Below are 20,170 nucleotides of genomic sequence, written 5' to 3' on the forward strand. Positions count from 1 at the left end.
CAGTTGTTGCTCTGAATCCACAAATCTAAATTAAGTCTTGTCCAGTACATAAGGGAAAGGAAATTGCAAGCAAAGTGCAGAAAGAGTGCGTGAGTGATTGCGCAATACGTGTGACAAGGTAGTGGTTTGTCCATAGTGACGTCATCTTGACATTGGGGTGGTGGTCACGGCTGCAGCGTGCAAAATAGGGCATAGGTCTGATTGACTTTTCTGATCAGGAGTATCTGAAGACCATGTAAAAAATTTTCATGCATTTCAAAGAAACTAATGCGGTGGACCTCCATACAAAATTGCAGTTTCTTCTGCAGGGGGCGCTATTGCAGCAATCGCCATTGTTTCTCCACTTATGGATTCAGTGTAGGTGTGTTCATAAATGATTCCATTTTGGGGCAGATCGGGCAAAGCATGTGCGATTGATGGCAGGAAAGAGGACCGGAATTTTTGGTCAAACGAACGCCAAATTCAGGGGCCTCATGTGACAAGCCCGTTGAATTGAATACGAAGCCTTCGATAACTTTGGATGCCCTATGTCTGTAGATGATGCAGAGCCATTTGGTGTTAGCGCGTCAAATGCCCTAGGAGAAGTTCGAGCAAATATGAGGTGTCCAACAGTGCAAAATTGGCAAAAACAGAATTTCAAGCCAAGCTAGCGGATTTCCTGTGGGAATGTGGGCATGGTTCTCATTGACTTTTTTGATCGTGCTGGGGTACAGAATGTTTGTCTCGAATTGCATGCATTTCTGAGAAAGTAAATTGTTGGCTCCCCATATAAACGCAACGCACATTTGCGGTGTGGTGGCGCGTGTGGCGTGCAAAATTGGGCATAGGTCTGATTGCCTTTTCTGACCAGGAGGATCTGAAGATGGTGTAAAAAAATTTCATGCATACCAGAGAAACTAATTTTGTGGACCCCCATACAAATTTTCATTTTGTTCTGTAGGGGGCGCTATTGCATCAATCGACATGGTTTCTGCACTTATGGATTCAGTGTAGGTGTGTTCATAAATGATTCCATTTTGGGGCAGATCGGGCAAAGCATGTGCGATTGATGGCAGGAAAGAGGACCGGAATTTTTGGTCAAACGAAGGCCAACTTCAGGGGCCTAGTGTGACAAGACCATTGAATGAATACGAAGCCTTCGATAACTTTAGATGCCCTATGTCTCTAAATGATGCTGAGCCATTTGGTGTTTGTGGGTCAAATGCTCTAGGAGAAGTTCGCGCAAATACAAGGTGAGCGAAAGTGCTGACTCGGCGAAAGCCAAATTTCAAGTCAACCTGGTGGATTTCCTGTGGATCATGGAGGGGTGCCTCAAGAGGATTTATTGTTTGTCCAGACATGCTCTATGTGTGACGAGAATTTCATGACTCTAGGGCAAACTTGAATTTGGCCTCTCCCATAAGGGCCCCGAAAAATGAAATTTCCAGGGGGCGCTGTGGAGCCGTGTTTTGAGTTAGTTTGTGGCGACATTAAAATACGTAATTTTTCGCCAGACCTGACCACCATGCAAAAATGGTGACTTTTCGCGCATGTTCAGGGGGTCAAATTTAGGTTCAAAGAGAGAGAAAGTATAATAATAATAATAAAGAAAAATAATAATAATAATAATAATAAAGAATAATGGAGAATTCGAGCAAAAAACAATTAGGCGTTTTCCCAGTCACCCCGACGCATACGTTTTCGGAAACGTCTCGTCCTGACCCACGTCCCTATGAGGTCAGGGGTCACTGGCGACCGCGTCCCATGCGACCGTGGGGATTTTAACGCATTTTGGGTTATGTGCATAGTGAATCCAATAGGCTCCTCGCCGAGACTTCGTCGGCTCGGGCCTAATAATAATAAAGAATAATGGAGAATTCGAGCAAAAACATTAGGCGTTTTCCCAGTCACCCCGACGCATACCTTTTCGGAAACGTCTCGTCCTGACCCACGTCCATATGAGGTCTGGGGTCACTGGCGACCGCGTCCCATGCGACCGTGGGGATTTTAACGCATTTTGGGGTATGTGGCATAGTGAATCCAATAGGCTCCTCGCCGAGACTTCGTCGGCTCGGGCCTAATAATAAAGAATAATGGAGAATTCGAGCAAAAACAATTAGGCGTTTTCCCAGTCACCCCGACGCATACCTTTTCGGAAACGTCTCGACCTGACCCACGTCCCTATGAGGTCGGGGTCACTGGCGACCGCGTCCCATGCGACCGTGGGGATTTTAACGCATTTTGGGGTATGTGGCATAGTGAATCCAATAGGCTCCTCGCCGAGACTTCGTCGGCTCGGGCCTAATAATAATAATAATAAAGAATAATGGAGAATTCGAGCAAAAACAATTAGGCGTTTTTCCCAGTCACCCCGACGCATACCTTTTCGGAACGTCTCGGCCTGACCCACGTCCCTATGAGGTCGGGGGTCACTGGCGACCGCGTCCCATGCGACCGTGGGGATTTTAACGCATTTTGGGGTATGTGGCATAGTGAATCCAATAGGCTCCTCGCCGAGACTTCGTCGGCTCGGGCCTAATAATAATAATGGAGAACGCCAACGATTCCAATAATGCGCCATTCCAGTCACCTTCATATATACGTTTTCGGAAACGTCTCGACACGACCAACGTTGTCGTGAGGTCCATGTTCAATGACGAGCGCAACGCGCTCGTCATTGACCCACTTTCGTCGCGCAAGCTAGCTGATGATGCTAACGATTTCAATTATGGCCTGTTCCATTCACCCCCATATATACGTTTTCGAGAAGCGTTCGACCTGACCTACCTGTTTGAGGGTCCATTGTCAAAGTCGAGCGCTTCGCGCTCGACTTTGAGCCTTTTTCGTTTTTCGCGCAAGCGAATACAATAGGCTCCTCGCCGATCACTTCGTGAGGCTCGGGCCTAAAAATCACAACAGATAACTTAAAAACCTAATCGCTGTTGGGACAAAAGACTCCCTCAATCTATTTGTCCTACAACCTGGTAACCGATATCTGCGTCCAGAAGAAAGCAACTTTTTTTTTTTTTGCATTTTTTTGGCCACAGCGGCAGTGGAGTGAGACAGGAAATGGGGGGAAAGATACAGGGAAGACACGCAGGCAAATTGGCGACGGGCCGGTACGCAAACCCACGACGCCCGCACCGCAACGCCGCATGTGTATGTGGTCGCCGGCTTCACCACTAAGCCACCCAGGCGCCCCAGAAGAAAGCAACTTAAACTCCTGGTGCAGTGGATGGTCTAAATCTGCTAGGCCAGCAATTTTTCCACACACCTTTACAACTCCTAGCAGTTTATTTCTATTCTTAACATTTAAAAAACCAAACCAGCAGATGAGATTAAAAGTAATAACCGACTAAATAAAACAAGAGTAAAACATTTTCATAAAAGGTAAATCCACATTAAAACTGCTGAGCTTCCGATGAAAATACATCCTCTGATGACCAGCACTACGCACTTCCGGACTATGAACAACAACATGGCTCCCTGGCTCTACGTTCCTTTGCCAAATTCTCTAAGTGAGTATACTTTAACAATGTAGCTCCGAAATTAATCAGAATCAGAATCAGAATCAGAATCAGAAGGTTTTTATTGCCATATGGGGTGAACAGGTTCACAGCATTAGGAAATTGCTGCGGTACTTCGTGCTTACAGAAAAAACAAATAAGTATAAAAACTATAAGACAATATACAAGTATACAAATTGCAAATATACAGAGATATTAGAGCTATAACTATAGCACAATATTACAAAATTACAAAACAGCGCAAAGCACAAAGGCTTTAGGTACGTCATTGCGTTATACATAACACGTGTTCTAGCAAACTGTGCACGCTGCTGCAGATAGCTCTGTTCACGTCGCGTTTCTTTCTTACGCAGCTCTAGCAGCTGCATGAAATATAACATCCAAAAACCTATGAGTTAGAGAAAGTGTAAGGGCAGGAAATCTCCATTTTTTGGCCACAGCAGCTTTTTTAGGCGTAGTGGAAAGAGACAGGAAAATGGGGGAAAGATACAGGGGAAGACATGTGGGCAAATTGGTGACGGGCTGGGACTCGAGTGTATGTGGTCGCCAGATTTCATGAGTTTCATGAGCATGTTTAGGCCCTGAAAAAAGCAATTCATTTGCCTAAATAATCCAAAGCAGATACAATAGGGCCTTTGCACAGGTTGGCCCTAATTAGACAGAGAGCAACAGATAGATAGTGCTGGACCAACTTCACAACCTTTGGGCGATATGTTTATCTTATTTATGATCTTTTCAGTCTCAGAGAAGAATATGTTTATCTTGGCTCTAACCATGGCTCTCTCCAACTGTTTTTGATAACGTTTGTAGTCTAAAATTGTTATGTTTAGCTTAGTGCAATGCTTTTGCCCTCATGTACATGTGATTTCTTCTGATTCTTTAATAGATTAAATGTTATCAATTTTTAATTTAAGTGTTTCAGGTGTCTATCTTCATAAACAAATCACGCTACCTGTCAAACAACAACAATTTAAAACCCAAAATATTTTAACTGTTGGAAATTAATATTAATTTCTTCTATGCATATATCATTTCAGCGAGACTTACAAACTAGCTTATGTTAACTTTTGCATAGTCAGAACTAGTTTTCAGGTGAAGACGGCAAACTTTTGTTGCATTTGGATGTTCGAAGCATTAACAGCACAACTTGAAAACGGATTCTAGAGTGCCATAGTGGTACACACACTGTACACAGCAACAACTTGTTTTCCACCTCTTCCATGTGAATGTTTATAGACAGCCTGGAAAAAAAAAACCCTCAAAATATAAACATATGTAAGATAAGAATGTACAATCTGGATGAACAAAAAACCCCTAACTCCCTAAATCTCTCTACAGGCTGATGACGTCAAGAACAACCAAAAATAAAAAACGAACAACCATCGCGCTCAATTCAATCGAAGATCTGAAGTCAATTAACTTTGGGAAAACTGTGCCCAAGGACAGCCTCCGTTTGCTGTACTGGTTTGCCAATAGAATTGCCATTAAAAATAACATTATGCGGCTGACCTTTGACCCCCAGAAAAACTATGGCTCACATCGTTATAAAAATTATGAGCTCTTGTTAGAAAGATTGCCAGCAGGTTCTCAGTACTACACTATTGGTAATATCAAGCCACGGAGACGAAGAGGAAAGAACAAAGGACCACGCTGTGTCCTTGACAAAAACAGGAGCCGGATCATATTCAGTATCAGTGAACAGGAGGGTGGAAGAAAAAGAATCAACCAAGTCTACATGACCCAGCATTATGAGAAACCTGAACAAGGCTCAGGATATGATCCAGAACATACATATAAGGTCACAATCAACCTGTTGATGGAGTTGAGACTTCTGTGTTGAAAAAAACAAAAGTCCTTAAGTCAAGAGTCGCATCAGACGGGGTTTGCAATTATCACGGGATTCATGTAGACTTCAAATAGTTCCCAGAAGTGGGGAAGTGGGTACAATGCGGTGATGTTAATCTATTAAAATATCCCCTACAGTCACCAAGGTCTTAACGGACAACTTAATGATTTATTGGTGGGACTACACTATATTGCCAAAAGCATTTGGTCATCTGCCTTCACACACATATTAATTAGAGTGACATCCCATTCTTAAGCTACAGGATTTAATAGATGTCAGTCCATCCTTTGACGCTATAACAGCTTCAGCTCTTCAGAAAAGGCCTTCCACAAGGTTAAGGAGTGTGTTCATGGGAATTTTTGATCATTGTTCCAGAAGAACCTGTGAGGTCAGACGCTGATGTTGGATGAGAAGGCCTGGCTCACAGTTTCCACTCTAATTCATCCCAAAGGTGTTCTATAAGGTTGAGGTCAGGACTCTCTGCAGGCCAGTCAAGTTCTTCCACACCAAACTCGCTCATCCACGTCTTTATGGACCTGCTTTGTGCACTGGTACGCAGCCATGTTGGAAAAGGAAGGGGCCATCCCCAAACTGTTTCAACAAAGTTGAGAGGAGGAAATTATCCAAAATGTTCTTTTCACTGGAACTAAGAGGCCGAGCTGAGCTCCTGAAAAACAACCCCACATCATCATCCCCCGTTTGTTCAATTTGTTTGTCCTTTTGGATGGAATTCCTTCTGGAATTTCTTTTCATTACATGTCTGACATGTGATGACAACAAATTGATTCTTCTTCTTCTTCTACTGTCAACATACAGAAAGTACCATATAAATATTTAAAATATCATGTCACATTTGACCTCTCCTGAGCGCCCTGCATCCATCATGTCCCCGAAGGTGGCCACCATGTTCCCTGTGCAGACCCAGCCTGTGCATCCTGAGCATCCAGGGCCAGCCTCTCTGCCCACATCAACTATTTCATGACTTTTTCATCTTGTCCTTGCTTCATGTCAACAGTTGGAAATTGGAATAAAGTACTGCCAAACTGGCTTTGAGCCATTCAGAAACTGAGTTTGCACTCAATAAGCTGTTAATCATAGAGTACTGACTGTTAAATATCAATTTATGTCAACAATACAAATATAAATACTTATAGTACATATAATTCTGACCCTGTGTAGATTAGAGAAAATCCAAAATAAATTGTTTTTAAAAAACTATCGTTTTTTAAAGTCATTAATGATGTATGCTGTACAATTGGAAAAGCCCCAAAATACCATAAAGTTCTTGCCCATGATGAGTGTATGTAAGCTTCTGAGCACAACTACACAAAGCTCCTCTCTAGTTCACATCACAGTATTTTACAGTTTTACAATGATTCCACCAGTCTTTGATGGCTTGAAGTAAAAGCACCTGCTTATTATCACGTGAGGGGGAAAAATATTTACTCTATCTTTTTTTGAGTACAACATACAAACCTCTGTTTGTGGAGCAGCTATGTGTACTGCACATACTTAAGTACACAGTATAGTGGTGAAAAATGACTCACAGCATGGAGCAGGAAGCTGATGTTGCTCTGGACCAGCTGCGCCACTCGATAAATGTGCATCACAGACTCCTCGTACCACTGGCTCAGATAGGGGCGCACCTCTGTCTCGAGGTTCTGCAGCTAACACACAAACAGAGTGAGACACTTCAGTTGTGCACTAACAATACTATAACATATTACAATGTTATTGCACTGTCATACCTCTGGAGTTTGCAGACTGCTATGCAGGCCTTGGACGTATTTATCAAGCTCTAATCTAAATGTTTACTGAATCAAGGAATTTGAACTGTTGGCTCTATGCCACAGAAGCACCACAACAATGAGGTGAAGAACATTTTGTAACTGAAGGATTCATTTTAATATTAATCTTGGAAAACATTGCATTTTACTTATAACTTTGGTTTATTTTTATACAAAAGGATATAAGTTCAGTCCTTTTTCAGAGCCTCCCATAAAGCAGATGACATATCCATTCCCATCAGAATCTGCCTGTTCTGGAGACCGCTCCTGCTCCAAGAGGCAGCAGTAGCAGCCGACAGCCTGCTCTGGAAGGCTGGGGAGAGTAAAAGTTCAGCATGGTTGTGTTAATGATCTATAATTCCATGGTTAAGCTGTATTTTCCAGCTAAACTGAGGTAACATAGGTGATGAAATTTAAGGCATCAGTCATCAACCCTAGTATTATGTTTTGGGGAAAAAAAGTACAGTTTTTGAATATATATATTTTTTGTAACCTGCTGAGACAATATCAATTAACCAATACTCAGAATAATGGGAAACTCAAAGAACTCAATAAAGATCAAAGAAAGAGAATTACAGATTTACACAAGTTGTTAAGGTCTCTTAGAGCCATTTCTAAACAACTGCAGATTCCAAGATCATCAGTTCAAACAACTGTACACAAGTACAAGTTATTTGGATGTGTCACCACTTTGCCAAGATTTGGAAGAGGACCCAAACTGTCACCCTGAGATGAGGGGAAACTGGTTAGAATCTTCAGGAGCAACTCAGGAACCACCAAGGCTCAAGACTGCCATGAACTGGAAACTGCTGGAACACCAGCATCACTGTTCACCATGGACTGAGAGGCTGCCAACCAAGAAAGAGGCCCTTGGTCCAAAATCCACATCTTTGAGCTTGACTGAAATTTACAGCTGCCCACATGGACAAGGCAAATGCCTTCTGGAGAAAGGTTTGATGGTCAGAAGAGACAAAAATTGAACTATCTGGTCACAATGACAAGAGCTATGTTTGGAGGAGTAAAAGTTGTCAAGCATGGTGTTGGTGGTAGCATCATGCTCTGGGACTGTTTTGCAGCCAGTGATAATGGTGTATTGCACAAAGTGGATGAAATAATGAAGGAGAAGGACTACCTCCAAATTCTTCAACTTGACCTCAAATCAACAACTGAAACTTGGAGACAGTTGGATAATCCAACAGGACAATCACAAACACACATCAAAACTGGTTTTGGAACAGATAAAGCAGGCTAACATTAAGCTGCTGGAATGGCCTTCCCAAATCCCAGACATCAACCTTATGGAAAATTTGTGGACTATGCTTAAAAGCCAGGTTAAGAATTATGCCAGAAACTTGTTGATGACCACAAAAAGCATCTGGTTAAGGTGCAAATTGCTAAGAGACATTTAACTAAATATGGGGGTTTTGTGGGGGTATATGTATGCATTTGAGCCTGTATGTATACATTTTTTTAAGATTAAGATAGTGTTTATTCGTCACATGCACAGTTATACACAGTACAATGCACAGTGAAATGTATTTTTTTGACCCTGTGTGGATTTTTGACCCTGTGTGGATTAGAGAAAATACCAAATACATTCAAACTTGTGCACCAAATTCTTTTTTTTTTTTTTTAATTATTAAAGGTGTATGCTGTACAATCATTCCACCGTAGAGAAAGAATTATTACCTGAGTTCCACAGTGGCGATGTTGCCCATGCCTCCAAGCAGGGCTCCTTTGCTTAGACGCCTTGAAATGTAGGTCCGCAGCTCTGGTTCTGCCTCTGATGGCAGGCTGCTGTCAATTAGTGTGAGGCTGTGGGCAAAGCAGAGAGTCATTGTGGATACAAGCAGCCAGTGCAGGTGATGAGAAGTTTTTGGAAGCCACTCAAGTTGATGGAGAGAAAATGGAGAAAGCTGATGACCATAAGCCACACACAACACACAACTAAGTCACATAGTCGAGAAACTTTTCAACACTCTACTAGGACATACAAGCGTTTTATAATTAGTTTTTACCAGCCCTGGGTGATACATGAACGTGGAGCCACCGTTTAGATCGGGAGGCACCTTAAGACCAAAAGCAGCACAATGATGACCAGTTAGAACAAAAACCATGAATGAAAGCAGCACTAACTCCATGTTAATCAGATTGCCGGTGGCAGCTCGTGGAGACACTGATGCACAACAAAGAAAGCCAAAGAGAAAAGACCACGGAAAGCAAGTGGATGGTAGGCGGGTGGCTCCTTCTGTTACCTAAAGTCATCCTGACTGGTTGTGGAGTCTGCTCGTCTCTGGTTCCATGCCACATTTTCCCCAGAAGCCTCAGATCTAAGACAATCGACAGTTTACTCATCACCTGGTTAGATTTTAATGTATATAAGGTCGGTTTTACCCGCATGTCAGCAGGTGCAGGGACATGTAAGAACAGCTAAATAAAATCATAATCTACAGGGTAATTAAACAACAGGGATGTTTTTCCTGGTTGAAGTCAGGAAAAAAAAAAAAAAAAAAGCAAGCAGGATAAGGGTTCGTCACTGTGAACAGCAATACATATTACAACACATAATACATACACGTTTAAATAAATAGAAATAATCCTAACACTTGAACATACTCCTAAATTCCTGTTATCAATACAAGAAACGGAAGGCTGCAGCCACATACATCATGTGGCTGCAGGCAATGCTCTGCAAAGCAGAAACCTGGCCGAGTAATATCCACGGGTACCTTGTGCCTTGATAAAGGTAGATGGTGTAGTAGCAGTTCAGCTGAATCTTCTGGCTGAATCCAGCTATTTCTTCGCTGTCAAAGTCATCCCTCTCCTCCACATCGATTGAGTCTTGGAAGGACGAAGTTTGGGAAGTAAACATGCTGCACAGAGGAAGCTCCCAGCCTCTAAAATGGCAGGAAAAGGGACAGGCTTTATTGTTTAGCTGAGCTGCGTTGGTAAAAATGTACTATTAATGTTAGAAGTCCTCAGTGATATCAAACTGAGAGGTAACAAGCAATAGCTTCGATTATGTTCCTACTGCGCATGCCCAGTTTGTACGTTTCAAAATACCTCCGACTACAAAGTAGTTTGCTGATGGTTCCCGATAGTATTGAAATGAAACTTTATTTTAATTCAGTAAAATATATAAAAGAAAGCAAGAAATGCTTATCAGCCCTTCAATTTTATTCAGAATGCCTCGAATGAAAAATGTCTGCCTCTTCATTTCTTTCTTTCTTTCTTTCTTTCTTCTTTCTTTCTTTCTTTCTTTCTTTCTTTATATTTATCTTATATTATTTCTTTATTTGTTTTGTCATTTATTTAGAATTATTTCTATTTCCATATTGTTTGTATGTTCACTTTTAAGTTAAGAGTTATTACAGTCCAACTGACTGTATATCACTCTGTTTGTATTGCAATTTTGGTCATATGGTGCTATAATTTGGTGAAATAAAGATTAAAAAAAAAAAGTTCCCGATAGTTCCTAGGCCCATAATGTAAACATCTAATCAGCCAATCACGTGCCAGCACTTCAATGCAGGAGCTCTTTTCTCTAGGTGCAGAAAAGTGGATCAATGAATGATCAGTATGAACACATTTCAATCCCATTTGTTTTGCAAATTTCTAGTAGAGTCGTGTTTGAAAATTAGCTGCACAGGCTGATGATTGACCTCTGTAGTTTCAAAACGGAACCGATATGGGTGTTTTTTACCAATATATTACCAAATTATAAGTGCTGAAGCGTATCAGCGTACGTCAGCTTTGGACACACCTACGGAGGAAATGGGGGCCGCAGTGTGTTGTGGGATGCTGGAGAGCCGACGCCATCTCTGTGAGGTGTTTTTATTTTTAGCAGGCAGAGAAGTGACAGCGCTGAAATCATGGGCAGGAAGAAGAAAAAGCAAATGAAGCCTTGGTGTTGGTATCCTTTCACACACACATTTCATTGTTATTGTTATATCGCTTCTATCGGCGTCTGTTTTTATGGTAACAGCTAGTGGTTACGTGAATTAGCGGAGCTAACTTGAGCTTTATGTGTAGCAGTCCCAAACCAACACTTAGCTAACATGACAGTTTTTAAACCTGGCTGTTTGATGTTCTGCTTCATTTAAGTGACACTGAATAAAATACATATTAAAAAAATATCTGTTCTGAGTAAACTATGATATAATGGGCACATTCACCTATAAGTACGGCTTCCTCAACCGTTCCCAGGTACTGTAACAGAGATTTCGACGATGAAAAAATTCTTATCCAGCACCAGAAAGCCAAACACTTCAAGTGCCACATCTGCCATAAGAAACTGTACACCGGCCCCGGGCTCGCAATCCACTGTATGCAGGTGAGCAAGCTATAATAATGCAAGGAAAGTCAAACAAAATCGTTTCATGTGCACCGAAGTTACCACGCAGTCCCACTTCACATGTAGGTACATAAAGAGACCATTGATGGAGTTCCTAATGCAATACCTGGAAGAACAGATATCGAGCTGGAGATATACGGGATGGAGGGTATTCCAGAGAAAGACATGGAAGAGAGAAGGAGGATGTTGGAGCAGAAGAACCAAGGTATTACCACCATGATCCTCTCATGAACTGTCTGTGCTGTGTGTTAGAGGCTGACTCTGCTCGTCCCTGTTTTTAGAGACTCAGAAGAAGAAGCAGAACCAGGATGACTCTGATGAATATGAAGACGATGATGAGCCCGGTCCCTCCTTTCAGCATCCTGCTGCAGGACAGCTGCGGGCAGGTTTTGTCCCCCCTATGACCCAGCCTGGTATGCTTCCTCATGGATCTGGGGCCCCAGGAATGCCGCCAGGCAGCTACTCAGGTGGGAAACAGTTACTTAACTCGACATGCAGTTTACACATTATTGTAACACTACACTCATTCTCTCCTTGTGTCCCATCAGAGATGCAAGGAACTGATGTTAGAGCAGAGGTCCCCAACCCCCGGGCCGTGGACCGGTACCGGGCCGTGGGACATTTGGCACCGGGCCGCACATAAAGAATAAATAACTTAAATTATTTCCGTTTTACTTATTATCTGCGCCTAAACTATATTTTATTTTGAAAAATGGGCGGATTCGCTCCGTTACTTCCCTCCATGACTTCCTCTTGACGTGTCAAGACGTTTCTGCTCACATGATACGTCACCGCTAAAATTAAACCCAGAAGCTTCAGGCCTGTCTAACGAAATCGGTTGGTTGACCTACATAACGCTTCTTTAAATTTTTGAGTGCTCAACAAGAGTAGAAAAGCGCTATGTAAGAACTAGTCCATTTACCATTTTTATTTATCAACACCGGGGATAGCAGTGAGGTAGACCCAGCCATCAAACTGACTCTCCAGCGTTTGACACCGCGGCTCTGCAGCCACGCTCCATGTGAAATCGGCCGAACCCAGTCAAACCAGAAGCCAGCAAAAATGAGTATCAGAGAAACAAGCTCAGGGGGCTTACACTGATTCAGTGTTGTGGTGAGTTGTATTTTTCATGCGCTTTATACAGTAAAAATCACCTAAGTCGAAGTCGCACAAATCGGGTTTTCGCTCTAGTTGGATGGCATCTGCAGGTCCTGATTTTTCCTAACATTAATTCCAATAAAATCATCACATAAATCCGTCGGATATTCACCTACCTCGGATGAAAAATCTGGTCCCATTGTAATAAATTTCCAGTTAAATGTGATCGCATAAACTGGATGAGTTTAGCGCTAAAACCCTCCTCAGCTCCTGTCCGCCCACTTCCATGCATCAGCTCGTTCGTGCACAACTACACACACACTAACAACACCTGGAAATTGTTTTAGTGTTTATATCAGTTCATTTCACCGGGGACAATCGTGGCAAGTGTAAGCTACAAACTTGCACTTACGAGTAAAATTTCAGATTATAAAATTTGCAGAAGCAAATTCATAGATGAAGCAGAAGCCATTGCAGCGAAATTCGATAATAGACCCCAAACTGGGCCATTTGAATCCGACTGAGGTGATTTCTACTGTATTTGTTTTTGCGGTGTATCTTATTTTGAAGGCATGTTTTACCATGGCTCTAACAGCTGACCAGGGAGCGCTGTGGGCAGAGAGCCTGTTATTCATGTTGAGGCGGGATGTTACGAGAACGCTGCTGATAGAGTTGCATACGAATACAAAGTGGATTTCCGTTTTTTATTATTATACATAGAAAATATCACACTTGGATATAGTCGTATCATTTATTTTGACGTATTTATTCGCCACACCTTAAAAGCCGGTCCGTGGAAATATTTTCTAACACTAAACCGGTCCGCGGCTCAAAAAAGGTTGGGGACCACTGTGTTAGAGGGTTGAGGCTACAAAATAAAACATTTTTCTTTGGAGCTTCATTTTAAAGCAATGACATTTATGTATAGTATTTGACTCGGTGCATCATACATTGCTGCTTTATTTTATAATGTCAGTGTTGCTTTAATCGCTGTGCCCCAAGATAGCAAACCTGTTTTTATTCACACAAACAGTGAAGGGCAGAAAGTTTGGTCATGCAGTTGAAACTTCCTAAATAACTGGAACAACATATGTTTAAAAAGGTCTAGCTGTTTAAGTAGTCCTCCCTGCACTATGGTTTGTATATCGCAGCTGTGTGGTACTTCTCTTTCATACATCACAGATGTTTTATATGTTATATCTCTTCTAATAAGCCTCCTGTGCCGTCCGAAAGCATTTTAGGAATTGAAACATCTTTCAACAGAGGAGATGAGGAGGCACGAATTAGAGAAATGAGAAAAGCCTATGGTGTTTTCCCATCATATTGCTGCTTACGTGACTTGATGGTGACCCCATGTGGCTGTGCAACACCAGATTTTCAGTATTTATATCTAATTGCTGGTTCCTAACTGTAAGTTTACTTAAGGTATGATCAAACCTCAAACATACTGATATGTGTTGCAAGAAGTTTCTTAATATTTAAAAAACTAGTCATGATGTAAAAATGTTTAAATGCCCATCAGTATTGCAGTTATGCTCCTTTATTTTTTAATCAAAGCTAGGCTAATGTATTTTAATTTAACTGAAAGTAGTACAAGTATACTGCTTAATTTTCCCTTTTACTTTTATTTAAGTCGATATAAATGTCACTACACTGTGGAGCTAGTGTAGTGGTTTACACTACACTCCTGAGAGGAGAAACAAATTCCCTTTGGGTGGCTCCTTGTGAATAAGGGAGCAGCTGGAAGTAGCCATGTGATATATAACTTCATAAAAGTAGAGGTGTAAGGGTTTGGAACAGTGCACTTTGTAACCTGAAAATCTTCTGTGGCTCACTCAGACCTTTTAATTACATGTCTGATCACCACAAAACCGAGGTGTCTTCGCACACTTTAAATTCATTTTGCTCTTTGCCGAGTCACTGATTGGCACTCACACCCACCTCTTTATTTTCTCTGCCACTAAAGAGGTATTCTGTCAGTTGCAATTCCCCAACAATCTAAAGAAATAAAAATATGTTTGATTGTAAATATTTAATTCAAGATTTTTTTTTTGGCTTTATTATATACTGAAAAGGGGGCGGGGGGAAGACAGACAGTGAGGGGCCTCAGATCAGAGTTGAACCCAGGCCAGTGCATTTAGCCTTGCAATATATGGTCACCTGCTCAACCTGTGAGCTAAACCAGTGTCCTCTTATGGGAATTTTAATGACTTCCTGCAGCCCACCTGAAGTAACAACACAATCCACAAGGAGGCCACAGTGTTGGTTTTGTACTAAATTGTATTAATATACTGTAGGTGTACATAATTAAGAAGTCTGCATTTTGTTATAACACGTTTGCATTTGTAATAAATATTTGTTTCAGGAATTCCCCCGATGATGCCAGGCGTGCCACCTATGATGCCAGGAACGCCCCCTGTCATGCCGGGAATGCCTCCAGGGTGAATCTTTGTCATTGTTAATCAAAACTTTCTGTCACCTCTTTGCAACATATTGTAAACATTGTGTTTTCTCATATATTTAGGATGATCCCAATGGGTGGGATGATGCCACCGATGATGCCAGGTGTGCCACCAGGTAATGCCCTGCTAACATACACCCTTAGAGCACACTTACAATCCCTGTAACTGCCCCAGTGTAATTTATTAAATGGTACATGGTAACACTACTGCAGTGAAGGGTTTGCCCACATAGAATGAATTTATTCTGCTGGTATCAGGCATTCCTCCTCCAGTCGGTAACCGTCCAGCCATCACACACATGCCTCAGGTCCCCCCTGCTGCAGGTGTGCTGCCCAGACCTACAGTTCCTGCTGCCACTGCCCCCTCAGTGCAACCTGATGTCACAAAACCTCTTTTCCCGAGTGCTGGACAGGTAAAATCTTTGACACTCTTGCACATTTTTCATCTCCTCTCAGCATTCTGACAGGACATTACAGTCTTTTTCAGTAAGACATGTCTAAACTCACGCAGGCTGATTAAAAAGGAGACTTTACCCAGAATTTATTTTAATTGAAAACATTTTCTATTTGCGTTTCCTATTCTTTACTTTTTTTTTTTCCTGTGCTACAGATGGGCAGTCGAGTTGCAACTACAAGTACAGCCTCACCAAGTGCAGACACTCAGTGTGCTTCCCCTAAAGCTCTGTTCCCTATCACTTCACAAGTATGAGGCTGTCTGCCCTCTTTACTGTGACAGCCTGCTGCTTTACAGCTGGCATGCACACGACTGTGTATGATTTGCTTGTGGCGGGCAGGTCGATTCTTTTTCATTTGCAAAGCTGGTTTTTTTTTGGTTTGTTTTTGCAAGAAATCAAAAAGTTTAGCCATTGTTCATAATTTAAAACAACAATTTGCCTTTTTATTTACTGCAAATCTGCATTTATGGAATATTAAAAATAGCTTCATCACCTTAAAATCAAATGTCAAAGTGAAGAGTTACGCAGGTTTGTACAGTGGGCTTCTGCTGTTGGGCAAAATAGCACGGCATGCTCAGCATTACATTAGTTTTCCTGCAGGCTTAAATAAACTGGTTGTATTTTAGTCACGCTGAAGGATTACTCTCTCGGTTATGTAACAACAGTGTAGTACAATCTTAAAGACACAACCAAGACCCAGCTTATAGGCTTGGCATTAATATGGTCATAATCAGGTATAGAAGCCCTTTTGCAGGAGGAGAACATATTTGCACTGCATTGCAAAGTGAAGCCTGTAAGGTTTTGTTTTGGAGACACATTGCTGATTTCATTTTTTTTAAGTGTAAATTTCCAGTTCATTGAGCCTCAGAAATTCACAATTTCAAATTTTGCCAACAATAAAGAGCTCATGCAAGAAACATATTTCCTGGCTCTCATTCATATTATGGATACAAGTAAATGACCAAATAACTTAAATTGTGGGAGTAATCCTGAAGTATGACTAAAACTGACCCCCCTGTGAAATTTAAATGCTTTCCTGCAGAGTCTCTCTAACCTGCTTTCTCACCCTCAGAGTCAGCAGACAGTGTCGGGGTCCCCTCACACTCCCCCCTCCACCACCTCTGACCTCTCAAAGCCCACATTCCCAGCCTACACTCAGGCCACCGCCGCTTTGGCCAGCCCTAATGCTGGCAGCAGTACGGTCTCCAAACCTCCCTCCACCGTGACGAGTAAGCCTGCCACACTCACCACCTCCAGTGCAACCAGTAAGTTGATCCACCCCGATGAGGATATCTCACTGGTAAGTAGCCCTAAGCTAGAACGCTCTCTTTGTTGTTTTTAAAGTTAGTAGTTATGCAGCTGATAAGAAGCAACATGCTTGTTATTTTTTTTTTCCTCCTAGCTGAGCTACACAACTTGAGTGTCAAATCACTGCTCCTTTCATTTGCTCTCCTTGTGCCATAGGAAGAGTTGCGGGCTCAGTTGTCCCAGTACCAGTGCAGTATTCCCCGCCAAAGCCAGACCACCAGTGCTGCACCATCAATGGGTCCTGTGGGTGGCATGATGGCTCCTCAGCAGCACAACATGAGGCACCCCGTACCTGGTATATACTGCCTGTTGTTAAAATCTGGTGCTAGGTAGTTAGTGTTAGGTGCACATTTAAATGACTTCTTAAGTTCTTAACATAACGCTGTTTTATTGCCAAGATGTCTGTTCTATGGCCAGTAATTTACCTGTTGTTATTATTGAGTTTTATTTATTTTTTTCCATTATTTTAATTCCCTGAATCTTTTTGGAGTCTTGAAATGTTTTAACCCTGGTTACGTAAACTACCTTGTTTTAGTATTGTGCAAATAATGCTTGAAGAGTCTTAAAAACACTACAATAAAAGTCTTTTTTTTTTGTTTTTTTGTTTTTGGCTTCAAATTTTTGAATTTTTGAATGTGAACCAATGAGCCTGGGTCCTTGCAGGTCAATATGGTGGGCCACAGCAGGGGATGCCAGGGTACATACCTGGGCGGATACCTCCATATATTCAGGCCCCTCCCGTTGTTCCCCCAGTTTACCAGGGAGCCCCTCCACGGCCGCCCATTGTCGCGAGACCCCCTGTCATGTCTCCTGGAGGCCACTACTGAAGTCTGCTTCCTCTCATCAGTAGGTTTGGACACTCAACCATTTTCTAATGTCCTCTGCGGCTAGTAGAGAAACCAGTACTGGTATTATAATACCAAAGTGTACTGATGTTCTGCTGCTGAGCTGAGAGGAAAAGACATTAAACAGTAAACAGAGCTATAAAAACATCCCAGAGCACATGGGAAATATTTCATTGTATCAAAGACTTTGTTTGATTTGATTCTGATTGAAACCATCTCTGTTTTGTGGTTTTTTTCCTTTTCATGTTTAGGTGTGTAGAAGTGTAGTAGATATGGTTCGTAGTGTTGTGAAGGCGCTGGAGTTACATGGGCAGTACGCACCCTTTATCAAGGCAAGTTTTATGTAAATACCTTTCTGTTCTAAGCTAAACAGTGAGGCCTTCACAGCACATTGTGCTGTTGGACTTGTGTCCCCAACTTTGTTTGGTGAGGGCTTCTACTAGCTGTTTTTTCTCTAATTCTGTCTTTATCTTAGTAATTGTATAAACAGTTACTCCCTTGACTTTAAATAGAGGATGTATTTAATGGTACATGTATGACTGTGAAACTTGTAATAAAATGTGGGAAAATGTAAGATTTTCTTTTGTGGGTTGTTACTGGGCAGAGACTTCAGACAGGTTTGTACTCCTGGTGTAAACTACATTGTGACTGCTTCTATTGTGCTGAAGGTGAACATGAGCACTGATATCTTGTATATGAAATGCAAAATGCTTGTAAATATTTTCAGTGTGAGCAGTCTTTTACTGATGCTCTGTACATGGCACTGACAGAGTGCATTGTACAGCTGCATAACATCCGGGTCATTAGTGGCTATAGTGCTAAAACCCAGATTTCTCTTCTCCCTGTAGCAATGCCATGGGGGACTGGCTGAGGCCCTGTCTCAGTGTAGCCCTGTTTCAGCCTGAGGCAAGTCTCACTGTTTTCTGTCTTCTCATTCATTAACAGGGGCCCTCACAGCTTACACGCTGTTGGATATCAGTGTCCCCAAACTTGTAGCAAGTTTGGTGAAGGCCCTTGTTTGTGTTGTTGCGTTTAGGCATGTTAACTCATGTAAGCAATATTCCTTTCTTTCTTATTAAGCTATATCTGCCTTGTCCTCCATTATTTACTGGTGAAGCTCTTCATTGGTCTGCCTGACCCTAGGACCAGAGACCTTACTATCCTGTTGTGGGTCTTTGAACAGTTTGTGTAATATTTGAATGGATCGGAGAAAATCAGCTGTGATCAGACAGCACAGATCATGATGGAAGTGCTGGACAAAGTGATCTGTAGTAAATGACCTGTGAGAACGAGTATCCCTGTACAGCCATAACCATGGAACAAGCTATAGTTCAAAAGAAAAATTGTTAGTGCTGCTTTTAAAATGAGTCCATTAGCCATGCTGTTTCTATCAGCAAGAGAGGGAAACAAAAATCAGCTTTCTTGGCAAAGAAATACATCTCAGCCAGGCACAGCAGCGAAAGCTAGCATTAAATTAGGTAACAATACAAAGTTTTATCTTAACCACCTTAAAATTCATGATTACTTTTTAACAGAAGTCAGCTGTGAACACCGATGCAGTCCATTTCTCCTGGTGGGGTTTGGGTTGGTAATTTCTTGGTTCTGCATCCCATCTTTTAAATAACAGCTGCGTCTAGTTTGATTGACAGGTAGAAAAAGGACCTGGAAGTTGGGTAGGAATCTTTGGACCCATGAAGATCTCTGCTGGTGAGACCATCAGGATGCTCTCTTTTCTTTTATGTCTTTTAAGTATAGAGCTTTTAAATGTGTTTTACCATTATTTATAATATGCAAGGCTGGGTTCAAGGCCTAAACATGTACGTTCTACACTAGCACCACCATTTGTAGTTAACATGTGGCAGGAAGTTTGAATGAATAAATGACTTTACACCTGTTCCTAAAATGGTTTTACCACTTAATCCTGTTTGTTTTATCAGCTTTCCTCACTTGATCATTTGAATTTAACTACTTATATGAAGGAGAATCTCTGCCAGTAGCAGGTTAGTTAAAGCAGTAAGTACCACTAAATAATTTTGGTGTACATCAAGTTATATTTAGTATGCACATACAACATCTTGATGTCTGACATGTACATTCTTCCAAAAAAAACTCATGCCTCATAAATTGGAAAGTAATTTTCTGTTGGTTTGTAGCACTGTTTTTTCTCACTACTACCAATGAATGGTAGTAGTGAGAAAAAAATTCAGTAAAATGTTTACTTCTTGATGTATACAATTTCATGAAAAAAGATTGGTTTGGATTTATTGCATAACTTGCAAAAAAATATGGTATTGGGCTAAATGTACTTCAGAAGAGTTAGATTGAAAACTGAAGCTATGTAACATGTTTTACAGATGTTTTTGAATAAACCAGTTCATAACCGCTGATGTGTGCTTGTGATGCCCCCCCCCCCCCCCCCCCCCCCCCCCCACACACACACACACACACACACACACACACACGCACGCTCTTAAACTTTGTGTCATTTAATGTTTTTTCTTCACTTAAGG

The 20,170-nt window shown here is 41.6% G+C and overlaps 2 protein-coding genes across 5 annotated transcripts in view; one reads left to right on the forward strand and one right to left on the reverse strand.

Moving 5' to 3' along the window:
* Positions 1 to 10,172, reverse strand: part of c8h17orf75 (chromosome 8 C17orf75 homolog) — a 45,792-nt gene extending 35,620 nt beyond the window's left edge. Inside the window, exons 1-6 of one of the 2 annotated variants that reach the window (XM_030734875.1) lie at positions 9,869 to 10,172; positions 9,395 to 9,469; positions 8,829 to 8,954; positions 7,324 to 7,452; positions 7,101 to 7,161; positions 6,900 to 7,019 (exon numbers count right to left, since the gene is read on the reverse strand). In XM_030734875.1, the coding sequence (XP_030590735.1) occupies positions 6,900 to 7,019; positions 7,101 to 7,161; positions 7,324 to 7,452; positions 8,829 to 8,954; positions 9,395 to 9,469; positions 9,869 to 10,011 (654 nt within the window). In that variant the 5' untranslated portion in view covers positions 10,012 to 10,172. The remainder of the gene's footprint in view (positions 1 to 6,899; positions 7,020 to 7,100; positions 7,162 to 7,323; positions 7,453 to 8,828; positions 8,955 to 9,394; positions 9,470 to 9,868) is intronic. The other variant, XM_030734876.1, reaches the window with a different exon arrangement.
* Positions 10,173 to 11,011: 839 nt separating this feature from the next.
* LOC115785002 (BUB3-interacting and GLEBS motif-containing protein ZNF207-like) lies at positions 11,012 to 20,021 on the forward strand. Of its 3 annotated transcripts, XR_004020310.1 has the most exons (13): positions 11,012 to 11,052; positions 11,346 to 11,472; positions 11,560 to 11,698; positions 11,775 to 11,960; positions 14,957 to 15,032; positions 15,116 to 15,168; positions 15,311 to 15,465; positions 15,663 to 15,755; positions 16,580 to 16,807; positions 16,972 to 17,110; positions 17,479 to 17,661; positions 17,912 to 17,992; positions 18,509 to 20,021. XR_004020310.1 is itself a non-coding variant. In XM_030736426.1 (12 exons), exons 1-11 carry the CDS (start codon positions 11,012 to 11,014, stop codon positions 17,640 to 17,642), a joined length of 1,401 nt encoding a protein of 466 aa, XP_030592286.1. In that variant the 3' UTR covers positions 17,643 to 17,661; positions 17,912 to 18,501. The 3 variants fall into 3 exon arrangements, 2 of the variants coding, with proteins under 2 accessions (XP_030592286.1, XP_030592287.1); XM_030736426.1 differs by lacking the exon at positions 18,509 to 20,021 and having other exon boundaries at positions 17,912 to 18,501; XM_030736427.1 differs by lacking the exons at positions 15,663 to 15,755; positions 17,912 to 17,992; positions 18,509 to 20,021 and having other exon boundaries at positions 17,479 to 17,642.
* The last annotated feature ends 149 nt before the right edge of the window (positions 20,022 to 20,170 follow it).

This window comes from Archocentrus centrarchus, chromosome 8 (assembly GCF_007364275.1).
Source record: "Archocentrus centrarchus isolate MPI-CPG fArcCen1 chromosome 8, fArcCen1, whole genome shotgun sequence".
NCBI classification, from domain to species: Eukaryota; Metazoa; Chordata; class Actinopteri; order Cichliformes; family Cichlidae; genus Archocentrus; species Archocentrus centrarchus.